Source organism: Plecotus auritus, assembly GCF_963455305.1.
Source record: "Plecotus auritus genome assembly, chromosome: 9".
Taxonomy (NCBI): Eukaryota; Metazoa; Chordata; class Mammalia; order Chiroptera; family Vespertilionidae; genus Plecotus; species Plecotus auritus.
In genome coordinates, this window is record NC_137783.1 from 87,275,441 (window position 1) to 87,289,093 (window position 13,653).

A 13,653-nucleotide genomic window follows, 5' to 3' on the forward strand; every position below is an offset into this window, starting at 1 on the left:
ATTTTAGTAACTTGACTTGAACATTTGATAAAAGTGGAATGCTACAATGTTATAATTTAAAGAGTGGGCTTGACATGATGCATTTATTTACTTATCCATGTATTTATTCTAAATGGTGTGGTACATATGTAATTTATAAAAATGTGTGGTCTTAAATAAGTCTGTCAGATTGGACAAGGAAGTAGTTCTGGAGTCAAGATCCACTGATTATTCTTCAATGTACACTTGCAAGATAGCTGGTAGAAAGTCAGAATAATACTGAATAAGCTTAATGGAAATTCTGAACTGAAACTCAAGATACTTGGAGTGTTATTTTGCATGAAAATATTTATTAGAAGTTTGCTATACATATTAGAAGGACTAACAAGTCCAAGAAAGTAATTCACTATTGAAAATGACTGAGTTAGGGGAGAATTTGGTTTAATAAATATCACTGAAGTAAATCTGATTGACTTCATGGTCAAGCTTAAAAACATTTCATAGAAACTAGTAACTTTCATATCACCCATAATGCTATGTAAGTATATTATAAAGATAAAACATCTATCAAAAATGGAGCTTCTAAATAAATAAAAAAAGCTTGGTATCCCTACCATAGTAAGTACCATAACCAGAAGGTGTGTTTTAGTGGATGATATTTAAATAAACAAAGTGAGGCCTGTGTGACTTTGATGGCTAAACCTGTCTTTTTATATGTGACTAGAGGACTGGTGCACCAATTGGTGCATGGGTGGGATCTGGCCGGCCCACCCTGATTGGTCCTGATCAGGTTAGGCCTGCTGGGCGGGGGGGGGGGGGGGGGGGAGGGATGCAGGAGGTTGGCCGACCCCATCCCTGATCTGGGTGGAGGGTGCCAATTAGGGGCGGAGCTGGCCGGTGTAAGTTGGCCGGCTACCCTGTCCCATGATCAAATTCCCAGTCAAACTCCTAGTCAAACTCCTGGTCGAACTCTTGGTCGAGGGGACAATTTGCATATTAGTCTTTTATTATATAGAATAACTTCAGAGGCATTACTTGATTTTGCTGCATTGACAAAAAGTGAAGAGGAGTCTTCAAATTTTGCTTTTTGAGACCATCTGCCAATTAGAGTAAAAATGGAGGTGTCTAATCAGCATGGCGTTTCTATCCAGCTGTGATCCTGAAGTCACTGTAGTCCACAGATCACTCAGATGACACCCCCAGAAATTAAGGAAGGGTCTTAATCTTAAGGGAGATTTGGGAAGGCCTCTGGACTTGTGGATACCTTCTGTTTGAAAGGCCAATTAAAGACTCTAGGAATAAGAGGGGCAGGACAGGGTTCAGAAGAGAAGCAAATGGGGTGAAGCAAACTGGCAATAACAGTTTCAGATGTCATCTAAGGCAGTTTCAAATTGTGTTCAACTGAACATCCAATTTTGCGTAAAAAGCAAAGAAACTATTTTATAGTAAAAAGTTTTAACAGAATTTTATGCAGCATTTAATTATATGACAACCTCTGAAATAATGCAGTAGTTAACTAAACAGAAAATGCTTTATTAACAGCATTGGTATCGTTTTTGGGGGAGGTAGATATTTGGTTGATTCATTTGCCACTCTGTAGTGTTAATGTGCTTAAAAGTTATACCCTCCTTTCTCTTCTGAATAACCCACATGCAATCACCCACTGGTAGGTCAGGTCTCAAGGCAGTTAATCTAGACAGGGCTCAAAGGCACACTACTCTTCCTGCTTAAGTCCCTGAATTCTGTTTGGCTTTCTTACTCTGCTGGGCCAGCCTGGAGCCCCACTAAGGTCTCACCAATGGTTCTCCTTTGAAACTCACAGATCACCCCATTTGCTTCTCTTCTGAACCCTGTCCTGCCCCTCTTATTCCTAGAGTCTTCAATTGGCCTTTCAAACAGAAGGTATCCACAAGTCCAGAGGCCTTCCCAAATCTCCCTTCTATATAACATTTTCATTTCTTCTCCTAAAACATATGGAGCCATCCAGAATCCAATCAGTGTTTGAGGAAACTGGGGAAAAAGGGATAGGCAATTTCTTTTACACTTGGCAGTTTTGAAGCTTCCAATTTTTATAGCACATATATATTTCTACTAATTATTCTAAATACACTGAAAATGGTAAGTCCTACATTACCTAAACCTAAATATTTAATTTGCTTTAATTTTTTATTCTGTAGTTTACTATCACTGTCCATAATCCAGAGCCTAATTTTAATATGGCTTGTAACAGTTTGGGTTAACAGGGAGTAAAAAGTAAATTTTGTACTTCTCAAGGGCAAGAACAGCATATTTGTAAAGAGGAATACAACAGGTACTATTAACTGCCAACTTTATGGAAGTGATTACAAGGTATTTATCTATACAAATGAATGACATTAAACCAAAGTGGTAATGTCTAATAGATAAAAACAAGAATTCATATAATTTGATCAGGACCATTGATTTCTCTATTGATATTTTAAAATAAAGTGGGGACCCACTTATATAAAGAAAAATCAACATTCATTTTAGATATATTTTTACATTATGTATCTGATCACTTAAAATGAAGGTTTACAGATAATCCTGAGAAGCTATATCTTTGATGGCAAATGTTTTGCTTTCAAATGTAATATTTTTGAATCACATTTTTTTTCTGGTTCTCTTTGTGACAATGATGGCATAAAATTTGTTCACAATCTAGAAGGATTTGTCAACTCAAGGTAAAAGAAAAAAAGAAACACGAATTAGAGGAAAATGAGTTTAATATGATCTAAATATTTTGTATTTAACATAACCATTAAAATTAAAATTAATTTATTTAATGAGATATAAATAATAATGTTGGTAATTGTTTCTCATTTATATAGTCTTACCCATTTATTGCAAAGTAAACCAGGATAAAAGGGATAATTTGGAAGAAAATGTTTAATTTTGTTTACACTGGCAAATGTAATAAAGAGAATTCATATTTCATTCTTATAATATAAATTTATCAAATTCTAGAGTGAGAAAGGATCTTAGAAATTATCTGGTCCAGCCCTAGCCGGTTTGGCTTAGTGGATGGAGCATCGGCCTGCAGACTGAAGGGTCCCAGGTTCAATTCTGGTCAAGGGCACATGCCTGGGTTGCAGGCTCAATCCCCAGTAGGGGGCATGCAGGAGGCAGCCAACCAATAATTCTGTCTCATCATTGATGTTTCTATCTCTCTCTACTTCTCCTTTCCTCTCTGAAATCAATAAAATATATTAAAGAAAAAAGAAATTATCTGGTCCAACTGTTTCACTTTATGAGATTAATGCCCAAATAGGTCAAGTTATTGAGTGGCTTTTGGTTACACAGCTGATTAGAGATTGAACTGGAAATTGATCCAGAAAATTCCTGACTTTGGGTCCAGGACTTTTCACTGTATTACATTACATTTATAATAAAATGCAATCCAAACTGAGTTTTATCTGTTTGGGATCATTATAGTTATGGTTTTCCAGTGCTTCCCAAAGTAAACTGATGCTAATAAGCGTGTGACAACATTTCAAATTGGATTTGTAGGCATAAATTGCACTTGAATCTATCCCTTTAGCAAATATAGATGGCATATAGCAGCCACAATCTTTCTCTGCCTCCCTAATTCCATCCATCTTTCTCTCTCCCTCTGTCTCAAATTACTCTTTTATCTCTTAAATAAGAGTGGGGGAAGGAGCTGTGTTTTTACTTCTCTATTGGCTAAAGACACTATGATGGTTCTATAGTATTTGGTTAAAAAGATTTCCCACTCCATTTAGTGGATTGCCATGTAGACACATAAAGTAAAAGAAGACATTACAAATAAAATATTTGGTGAGGAAGAAATGAGTATGCTTATGAATGTTTATCTAAGGCCAATGTGCCTTTCTGACTATGGGTTGCATGTTTAGCTCTATAGCCTGTGAGAAATTTAAAAATCTCCCAAAATTACCATATTTTGAGGAGTAGGACAGCCAGGTTATTTCATTAATTTATTGTATCATAAATATTCGTAAGAATGCTTTAAATATCACTAGTCACTTTATGTCGCAATGTAATTTTTGAGAAGTAATGTGGAAATGTTGACAATATTAATCGAGTAAATAAAATTGGCAAATAAACCAGACTTGCATAATACAGTGTCACCAATTTATTACTGGGACTTTTAAATTATTATTCTTTTCAGTTTGGCCTAATATAAAATAATGAAAAATGTGTTTAAATCAAATTGATTTTATCCCTCTGTTTTCTTAGCATTACATGGATAAGAAAGTTTTTACATTTGAACTTAAATTTCTAACATTGTTATTACTCAAAAAATAAAAGTGTATTAACTTACGGCCCTGATGCTTTCAAAATGTCCACCTTCTTTCTCGAAATCGATAGGCTGTCCTTTCAGTGTCCAGTAGAAAATGACATCCAAACTAGCATCATGAATTGCTTTACAGTTAAGAACAATGCTTTCTCCCACTGTTAACTCTGTTCTTTTAGGAGTAAGTTCTATTTTTGTAGGTTCTATAGAAATAAAAATATATTAATTAATATAACACATAGCATTTCCCTGCATTCTATATTTTAAATAATAGAGAAAAACTTAACAAGGAATCTGTGCAATAAAGTTGTTCCAGATACGGATCCTTCTGAATCTTTATTTTTTCTTTGCTTAATCCCTTCACCCTTCTCACCCAACCCTTAACCCCCTCCCCTCTGACAGCTGTCAGTCTGTTTTCTGTGTCCTTGAGTCTGTCTCCACTCTGCTTGTTAGTTTACTTTGTTCATTAGATTCCACATATAAGTGAAATCATATGGTACTTGTCTTTCTCTGACTGGCTTATTAATGGACATGGAGAGAATTATACTAAGTGAGATACAGTTAAATTTTAAAAAAATAGGTACATTTTTACAGGGTTTAGGGCAATTTTGAACCAATAAAGGCTAATATGAGCTGTACATCTAAGGATTACTTAAGATAGTGATCAACTGTGTAAGATATAAATGTTTAATTGTTGTGCTGTACACCTAAAATTAATACAATATTGTATGTTGACTGTTATTGAAAAAGAAGAAATTATTCCAAAAAGACAGTGATCAAATACTGCAATATAATTTGCTATTTTGAATAAAGTAGGGAAGCGATGGAGATAGGATTTTGATGTTGTCTTTATTTCCTGGAATCCTGATTGTAGATACCTGAAGAAGACTGACACAAATGATTAACATTTAGCCCAATTTTCCTATTCCAGCTCTATTATTGACCGTAGCACAATCTGATGAAGCACCATGCTTAATCAGGGGTGGTTAAGATCCTTTAATGTGCAACATCCTTCTGAATAGTCACCGAGAGGAAAGTGGGTGTGATACCAGGAAAGGATTGCCACTATGAATGCTGACATTTTAGAAGTCAGATATTCCATGTGGCAATCTAATCTCTGGCTTCATCAGAGAGGACAATCACATCATACTGTGGTTTAAACTTTGTAAGAATTAGAATATTCCCAGTAAGTAAATATTCCATTTAACAACTTTTTTGTTTTTTGAAAGTGCAAGAACATTTTTGTTGCTATAAAAGAAAGTCCTTGGATCCAGTACTGCCTCACTGTTTAGCACAGAGAAGGAATAAGACAGACTGGAAGTAGAAGCAGAGTTTGATTCCTGTAGTGTCTGCAATAAATGAAGACATTGTTTAAATCGTGTTCCTTCTAGTGATGTTTGCCCGTTCCCTAAAATATCAGAGTGCCGTCTATTTCACTTTCCTATTTCTAAAGAGAGACAAATTAACAACTTTACCTTTTTATGGCCCAAATATGACTCAGTATAAAATACATGCGCAAATGGAAAAATCAATTAAGTATAGAGTTCAACTGTGAAAAATATTCCTCTGCTAACAAAGACACTACCTAAGATATAAGATTTTCTTTGTATGCAGCAGTGACATGTAGTCACGAAGGTTCTAGGCATGACATCCAGTTCACTTTAGAACTAAACATTTAAGCGGCAATATTTGCAATGTTAACAAATGACATTATGTAAAAAATTCCATTGATTAAAAGGTCAAAGGGCAGCTCTGGTATGTCAGTTTCTCCGAACTCACTCCCACATGCCATACCCATGTCCTCCTTCTGCCTTTCTACCCCAAATCCTCTGTCAAAGTGGTAATAAGGGAGTATTACTGATTATCGCTAAAATTAATCTTGGTAGAGAAAAAATGTTTTTATACTGTTAGCATACTTGTAAATTTTGAGACACTGACTAAAACTTCCCAAAGCTGTCTTCATCCTCTTACATATTGTGTTCAAAGAAACATATTTAAATTTCTACCAACAAGAATTCCATTTCTTTATGGTGCCCTAAATAATGGAAAGGGACCATGTGGCTGTGTTAGTCCTATTTTTACGATGTAGTTTATAAACAGGAGCATGCACACATACATATATACATGCATATTATATCTATTCACTTTCTGATAAGGCCATGAAATTAGTCTTATGAAATATTTAGCCACATTTTCTTACCTTTTACAGATACTGAAGCTATGATTTCAGCAGAACCAAATACATTTTCCCCTCGGCAAACGTACTTTCCCTCATCTGATTTAGAAGCATTTAGGATCCGCAGATTCCCGTCTGGAAGAATAGCTATTCTGAAAATCATTAAAAAAGGTTTTTTTCCCCTTGTTTTATTGAAAATAAGCTAAGTAGTAAGAAACTCTCATGAAATCTGAAATCATTTTCAAGGTAACAATAAACAAGATAAAAGATCGCTGGGAAAATACACCGTGATGGTAGAAATGTTTTTCCCTTCAAGAAATTATGCAGGAAACCCACTTAATATCCTCTCATATATAAAAAGGTTAGGAAGTTACAGGTTATTTTTCTTTGGATACTTTTTTGACAGTTAATCTTAAAACTTGTGGGAAAAGGTGACCTTGAATTGGGTTATTAAAACTTATACTATAGTATCATCCAGCAATATTTTAATATTAAGCTTGGATATTTCACCTCAAACCATGGGCGACCTCAACAATTAAATATAAAAAGAAACAGCATAAAAACATAGAGGCAGGCAGGTATAGAAAGTAAAATTAATTGTGTACAGCCAGGGGATGATTTATGGGAGTTTCTCTGCAGTGCCACTCCTGCAGCAAGGGTATGTAAATGAGACCTGGGACCCATACCTGGCTGCTCACATTGCACTTTTTAAACATAAAAACATGATACCTGAGTTTGCATGTGGGCTCTTTCGAGACCTTTGTTAAAAATGGACCTTGAGCCTTATATGAAGGTGAAAAATTACAGCATTATTAAAAATTTTTTAAAGTTCAGTGAAAATGAGGTTGACATTTAGAATTACCGTATTCTCCTGTGTAGTCATCATTCCAGAAATATACGGATTTAAATTTAATTAGTACTTTTGTCCTTTTCTCTCTTCTAAGCTCCTGAAATATATATTTCACTGGTGCATCAACCTACTCAAGCAACCTGAAACATAATAGAAGTGGCTGTTGTAGTTTTATTTGATACGCCACTAGAGTTTGGACTGACTTCTTTTAGGAAAGAGGAAATAGACTATATTGCTTTTGGTAAGAACCAGTGACTCCACTGAACTTAAAATCCTAAAATTGGATCCTCCTAGTCCTGAAAATAATAGTTTGTGCCATAGCAATGTGATAATATTAAACTATTTAAGATACAAAAATGGATGAGTCTATTCAGTCCACATCTTTTATGCTATTTTAAAATGTGGGTTCAATCTTGCCAATTGCTCAGACCTGACAGTTATTGAGATGATTGAGCTTTTTGTAACAATTGGATGAGATTCTAGGTTGCTGAATATTACAAATTTGCACTTAGATATTGTCATCAATAAAGATATCAGTTTCAAAACATCAAATTGTTTTTAATATAGATCAAACTTGATTTACAACATGTAGAACGGAGACACATTCAGGAGCCAAGCAAACTAGGAATAGCTGATTTTATTTTGTAATTTATGTCTAGGAGGGATATTAACTTCAGACATTTGAAAAACAGTGATCTCAAAAGTTATATAATCCATTTGAGATGGTCCATCAAAAATTCTGTTCATTTATTTAGACAGCGCTCAGTTTCTATAAAAAAAATGGAATATAATGTATTCATTCCACTTTAAACCCCCAAATACAAAGCTACAAAAAAGATATATTTAAAAGCAAAAATTATACATTTTGTAAATAAATAGGCATTCTCTTGTGAGAATAACAATCTATTTAAATTTATCCAAATTACTATAATCTCCACAGATTCTCAATATCTTGATTTTACTGTCCTGTGTAAATTCCAACTTAGTAGGTGAGAAGTTTGGCTTAAAAGTTCACTTCCTTTAAAGAAAGAAATGTATCTTAGGTAAGGCACTATTTCAGCTCTTGATTTAAGATAAATCCTTTCTCACTGACAGCAGACAACATATTATATTCTCCTTTTAAAGATAATTTATGAATACTCCTGTACTTTAGGCCACTGATACACTGGGGAATGAAGAATTTTATTTTTTTTTATTTTTTATTTTTCAAATTTTTATTAAGGTATTATATGTGTACATATCTTACCATTGCCCCCCCACCCCACTCCCATACCTGCCCTCACCCCCCAATGTTTTGCATCCGTTGCTTACTCTTATATGCATGCATACAAGTCCTTCAGTTGATCTCTTATTTCCCCCACCTCTCCCTAACCTTACCACTGTAATTTGACAGTCTGTTTGATGCTTTACTGCCTCTGTAACTATCTTTTGGTTCATCAGTTTATAATGTTTTTCATTATCCCTAAATGAGTGAGATCATGTGGTATTTTTCTTTCATTGACTGGCTTATTTCACTTAGCATAATGTTCTCTAATTCCATCCAGGTGTCTACAAATGGTAGTAATTCCTTCTTTTTTATGGCAGCATAGTATTCCATTGTGTAGATGTACCATAGTTTTCTGATCCAGTCATCTGCTGACTGGCACCTAGGCTGTTTCCAAATCTTAGCTATTGTAAATTGTGCTGCTATGAACATAGGGGTGCATATATCCTTTCTGATTGGTGTTTCTGGTTTCTTAGGATATATTCCTAGGAGTGGGATTACTGGGTCAAATGGGAGTTCCATTTTCAGTTTTTTGAGGAAACTCCATACTGTTCTCCACAGTGGCTGCACCAGTCTGCATTCCCACCAGCAGTGCACGAGGGTTCCTTTTTCTCCGCATCCTCGCCAACACTTGTCATTTGTTGATTTGTTGATGATAGCCATTCTGACAGGTGTGAGATGGTATCGCATTGTCTTTTTGATTTGCATCTCTCGGATAATTAGTGACTTTGAGCATGTTTTCATGTGTCTCTTGGCCTTCCTTCTGTCTTCTTTCGAAAAGATTCTATTTAGGTCCGTTGCCCATTTTTTTATTGGATCATTTATCTTCCTTTTATTAAGTTGTATAAGCTGCCTGTAGATGTTGGAAATTAAACCTTTATCAGTGATACCATTTGCAAATATGTTCTCCCATACAGTGGGGTTTCTTGTTGTTTTGTTGATGGTTTCTTTTGCTGTGCAAAAGCTTTTTATTTTGATGTAGTCCCATTTGTTTATTTTCTCTTTGGCTTCCATTGCCCTAGGGGCAGTATCACTGAAAAAGTTCTTTTGGCATATGTCTGAGATTTTGCTGCCTGTGGATTCCTCTAGTATTTTTATGGTTTCCCGACTTATATTTAAGTCCTGTATCCATTTTGAGTTTATTTTTGTGTATGGTGTAAGTTGGTGGTCTAGTTTCATTTTTTTGCATGTATCTGTCCAATTTTCCCAACACCATTTATTGAAGAGACTGTCTTGACTCCATTGTATGCTCATGCCTCCTTTGTCAAATATTAATTGCGCATATTGGTTTGGGTCGATATCTGGATTCTCTATTCTATTCCATTGATCTATATGTCTGTTCTTGTGCCAGTACCAGGCTGTTTTGAGGACAGTGGCTTTGTAATACAGCTTGAAATCTGGTATTGAGATCCCTCCTACTTTATTCTTCTTTCTCAGGATTGCTGTGGCTATTCGGGGTCTTTTTTTATTCCAGATGAATTTTTGGAGAGTTCTTTCTAGGTCTGTGAAATATGCTGTTGGTATTTTAATGGGGAGTGCATTGAATCTATAGATTGCTTTGGGTAGTATGGACATTTTGATGATGTTGATTCTACCAATCCATGAACATGGTATGTTCTTCCATCTGTTTACATCTTCCTCTATCTCTTTTTTCAGTGTCCTGTAGTTTTCCGCATATAGGTCTTTTACCTCCTTGGTTAGGTTTATTCCTAAGTATCTTAATTTTTTTGGTGTGATGGAAAATGGGATTGCTTTTTTAGTCTCTCTTTCTGTAAGTTCACTGTTGGTGTATAGAAATGCCATAGATTTCTTGGCGTTAATTTTGTATCCTGCTACCTTGCCGAATTCATTTATTAAGTCTGTTAGTTTTTTGATAGAGTCTTTCGGGTTTTTTATGAACAATATCATGTCATCTGCAAATAAGGACAGCTTTACTTCTTCTTTTCCAATTTGGATGATTTTTATTTCTTCTTCTTGTCTAATTGCAATGGCTAATACTTCCAGTACTATGTCAAACAGGAGTGGTGAGAGTGGGCATCCTTGTCTTGTTCCTGTTCTTAGGGGAAATGGTTTTAGTTTTTGCCCATTGAGTATGATGTTAGCTGTGGGTTTATCATATATAGCTTTTATTATGTTGAGGTATGATCCTTCTATTCCCACCTTGTTGAGAGTTTTTATCAAGAAAGGGTGTTGGATTTTGTCAAATGCTTTTTCTGCATCAATTGATATGACTATGTGATTTTTATCTTTCAATTTGTTTATGTGATGTATCACATTTATTGATTTTCGGATATTGAACCATCCTTGCATTCCTGGGATAAACCCTACTTGGTCATGGTGTATGATCTTTCTGATGTAGTGCTGGATCCGATTTACTAGAATTTTGTTGAGGATTTTGGCATCTACGTTCATGAGGGATATTGGCCTGTAATTCTCTTTCATTGTGTTGTCTTTATCTGGTTTTGGTATTAGGGTGATGCTGGCTTCATAGAAGGAGCTTGGAAGTGTTCCTTCCTCTTGAATTTTTTGGAATAGTCTGAGGAGGATAGGTTTTAGTTCTTCCTTGAATGTTTGTTAAAACTCTCCTGTGAAGCCATCTGGCCCCGGGCTTTTGTTTGCCGGAAGCTCTTTGATGACTGCTTCAATTTCTTCCATAGTTACTGGCATATTGAGCTGTTTAGATTCTTCCTGATTGAGTTTTGGAAGGTTATATTTTTCTAGGAATATGTCCATTTCCTCCAGGTTGTCCAGTTTGTTGGAATAGAGTTGTTCATAGTATTTTTTAACAATCCTTTGTATTTCGGCGGGATCTGTTGTTATTTCACCTCTTTCATTTCTGATTTTGTTTATTTGGGTCCTCTCTCTTTGCTTCTTGGTGAGCCTGGCTAGAGGTTCATCAATCTTGTTTATCCTTTCAAAGAACCAGCTCTTGGTTTTGTTGATCTTTTGTATTGTTTCTTTGGTCTCTATGTCGTTTATCTGTGCTCTGATCTTTATTATTTCCTTCCTTCTGCTTACACTGGGCTTTTCTTGTTGCTCTTTTTCTAACTCTTTGAGTTGTTGGGTTAGGTAATTTATTACCCCTGTTTCTTGTTTTTTGCAGTAGGCTTGTAGAGCTATGAACTTCCCTCTCAAGACTGCTTTCGCTGTGTCCCATAGATTTTGGATTGTAGTGTTTTCATTGTCATTTGTTGTCATGATGTTTTTTATTTCTTCTTTGATCTCTCTGGTAACCCAGTCATGGTTTAATAGCATGCTGTTTAGTCTCCATGTGTTTGATTTCTTTGGATTGTTTTTATTGTAGTTGATTTCCAGTTTTATGCCACTGTGGTCTGAGAAGATGCTTGATATGATTTCTATCTTCTTGAATTTGAAGAGACTTTGCCTATGTCCCAACATATGGTCTATCTTTGAAAATGACCCATGTGCACTTGAGAAGAATGTATATTCTGTGGCTTTGGGGTGAAATGTTCTGAAGATGTCAATTAATTCCATCTGGTCTAGTGAGTCATTTAGGATTGATGTTTCTTTGCTGATTTTTTGTTTAGAGGATTTGTCCAATGGTGATAGTGGGGTATTAAAGTCTCCTACTATGATTGTATTGCTGTCAATCTCTCCCTTGATATCCTCCAGGAGTTTTTTTATGTATTTGGGTGCTCCTGTATTGGGTGCATATATGTTTACCAGAGTTATTTCTTCTTGTTGGATTGCTCCCTTTAGTATTATGAAGTGGCCTTCCTTATCTCTTGTTATGTCCTTCAGTTTGAGATCTAATTTGTCAGATATAAGTATTGCTACCCCAGCTTTTTTTTCAGTTCCATTTGCCTGGAAAACCTTTTTCCATCCCTTCACCCTCAGTCTGTGTGCGTCTTTTTTTCTGAGGTGGGTTTCTTGTAGACAGCAGATATATGGGTCATGTTTTCTTATCCAATCCATTACCCTATGTCTTTTGATTGGGGCATTTAATCCATTTACATTTAAAGTTATTATTGATAGGTACTTATTTGTCGCCATTCCTATTCTTTACACCTGTGTTCCTTCTTCGCTTCCTATTTCTTTTTTTTTTTTTCTTTTTTTTTTTACAGCAGACCCTTTAGCATTTCTTGCATTGCTGGTTTGGTGGTAATAAATTCCCTTAGTCCTTTTTTGTCTGTGAAGCTCCTGATTTCACCTTCAATTTTGATTGACAGCCTTGCTGGGTACAGTATTCTTGGATTCAGACCCTTCCTTTGCATGACTTTGTATATTTCATTCCATTCCCTTCTGGCCTGATGAGTTTCTGTTGAGAAATCAGTTGCTAGTCTGATGGGGGTTCCTTTGTATGTAACTTTCTGTCTCTCTCTTGCCGCTTTTAAGATTCTTACTTTGTCGTTGGTGTTTGCCAATTTAATTATAATGTGCCTTGGCGTCAGTCTTTTGGGGTTCATTTTGCTTGGGACTCTGTGAGCTTCTTGGATTTGTGTGGGTTTTTTCTTCTCTATATCAGGGAAATTTTCTGTCATTATTTCTTCAAATAGGTTTTCTATTCCTTGCTCAGCTTCCTTTCCTTCTGGAACCCCTATTATGCGGATGTTGTTTTGTTTCGTGTTGTCCCAAAGTTCCCTTAGGCTCTCCTCCTGCCTTTTAATTTTTTTTTCTAGAAGTTGCTCTACTTGGGTATTTTTTCCCATCTTGTCTTCTAGCTCACTGATGCGGTCCTCTGCTTCTTCTAGTCTACTCTTGATGCTTTCTATTGAGTTCTTTACAGCAGCGATGTCATTTTTCATTTCTTCTTGGTTCTTCTTCATTTCCTCTTGGTTCTTACTCATATTGTCGAATTTGTCTTCCATTCTTTTCAGCCACCTTATGACCATTTCTCTGAATTCTTTTTCTGGAAGGTTGCTTGCCTCCATTTCGTTTACTTCCTTTTCTGGTGATGCCTGCTTTTCTTTCATATGCGGGCTGTGTCTTTGTCTCCCCATGGTCTCTCTTCTCTGGGTGTCTGGTTATGTAGTTCTCTCTCTCCTGCGTCGATTTAAAGGCACAAAATACAGCACTACCAGGTACAACACACAAGGCACTGAACAGAAATGTATTCACGATATTAATAA

At 35.7% G+C, this 13,653-nt stretch overlaps 1 protein-coding gene across 1 annotated transcript in view; it reads right to left on the minus strand.

The window, feature by feature from the left end:
- The window catches only part of CNTN5 (contactin 5), a 1,155,131-nt gene that overhangs the window by 128,568 nt on the left and 1,012,910 nt on the right, over positions 1–13,653 (minus strand). Inside the window, exons 14-15 of the mRNA XM_080642588.1 lie at positions 6,474–6,601; positions 4,301–4,476 (exon numbers count right to left, since the gene is read on the minus strand). Of these exons, the coding sequence (XP_080498714.1) occupies positions 4,301–4,476; positions 6,474–6,601 (304 nt within the window). The remainder of the gene's footprint in view (positions 1–4,300; positions 4,477–6,473; positions 6,602–13,653) is intronic.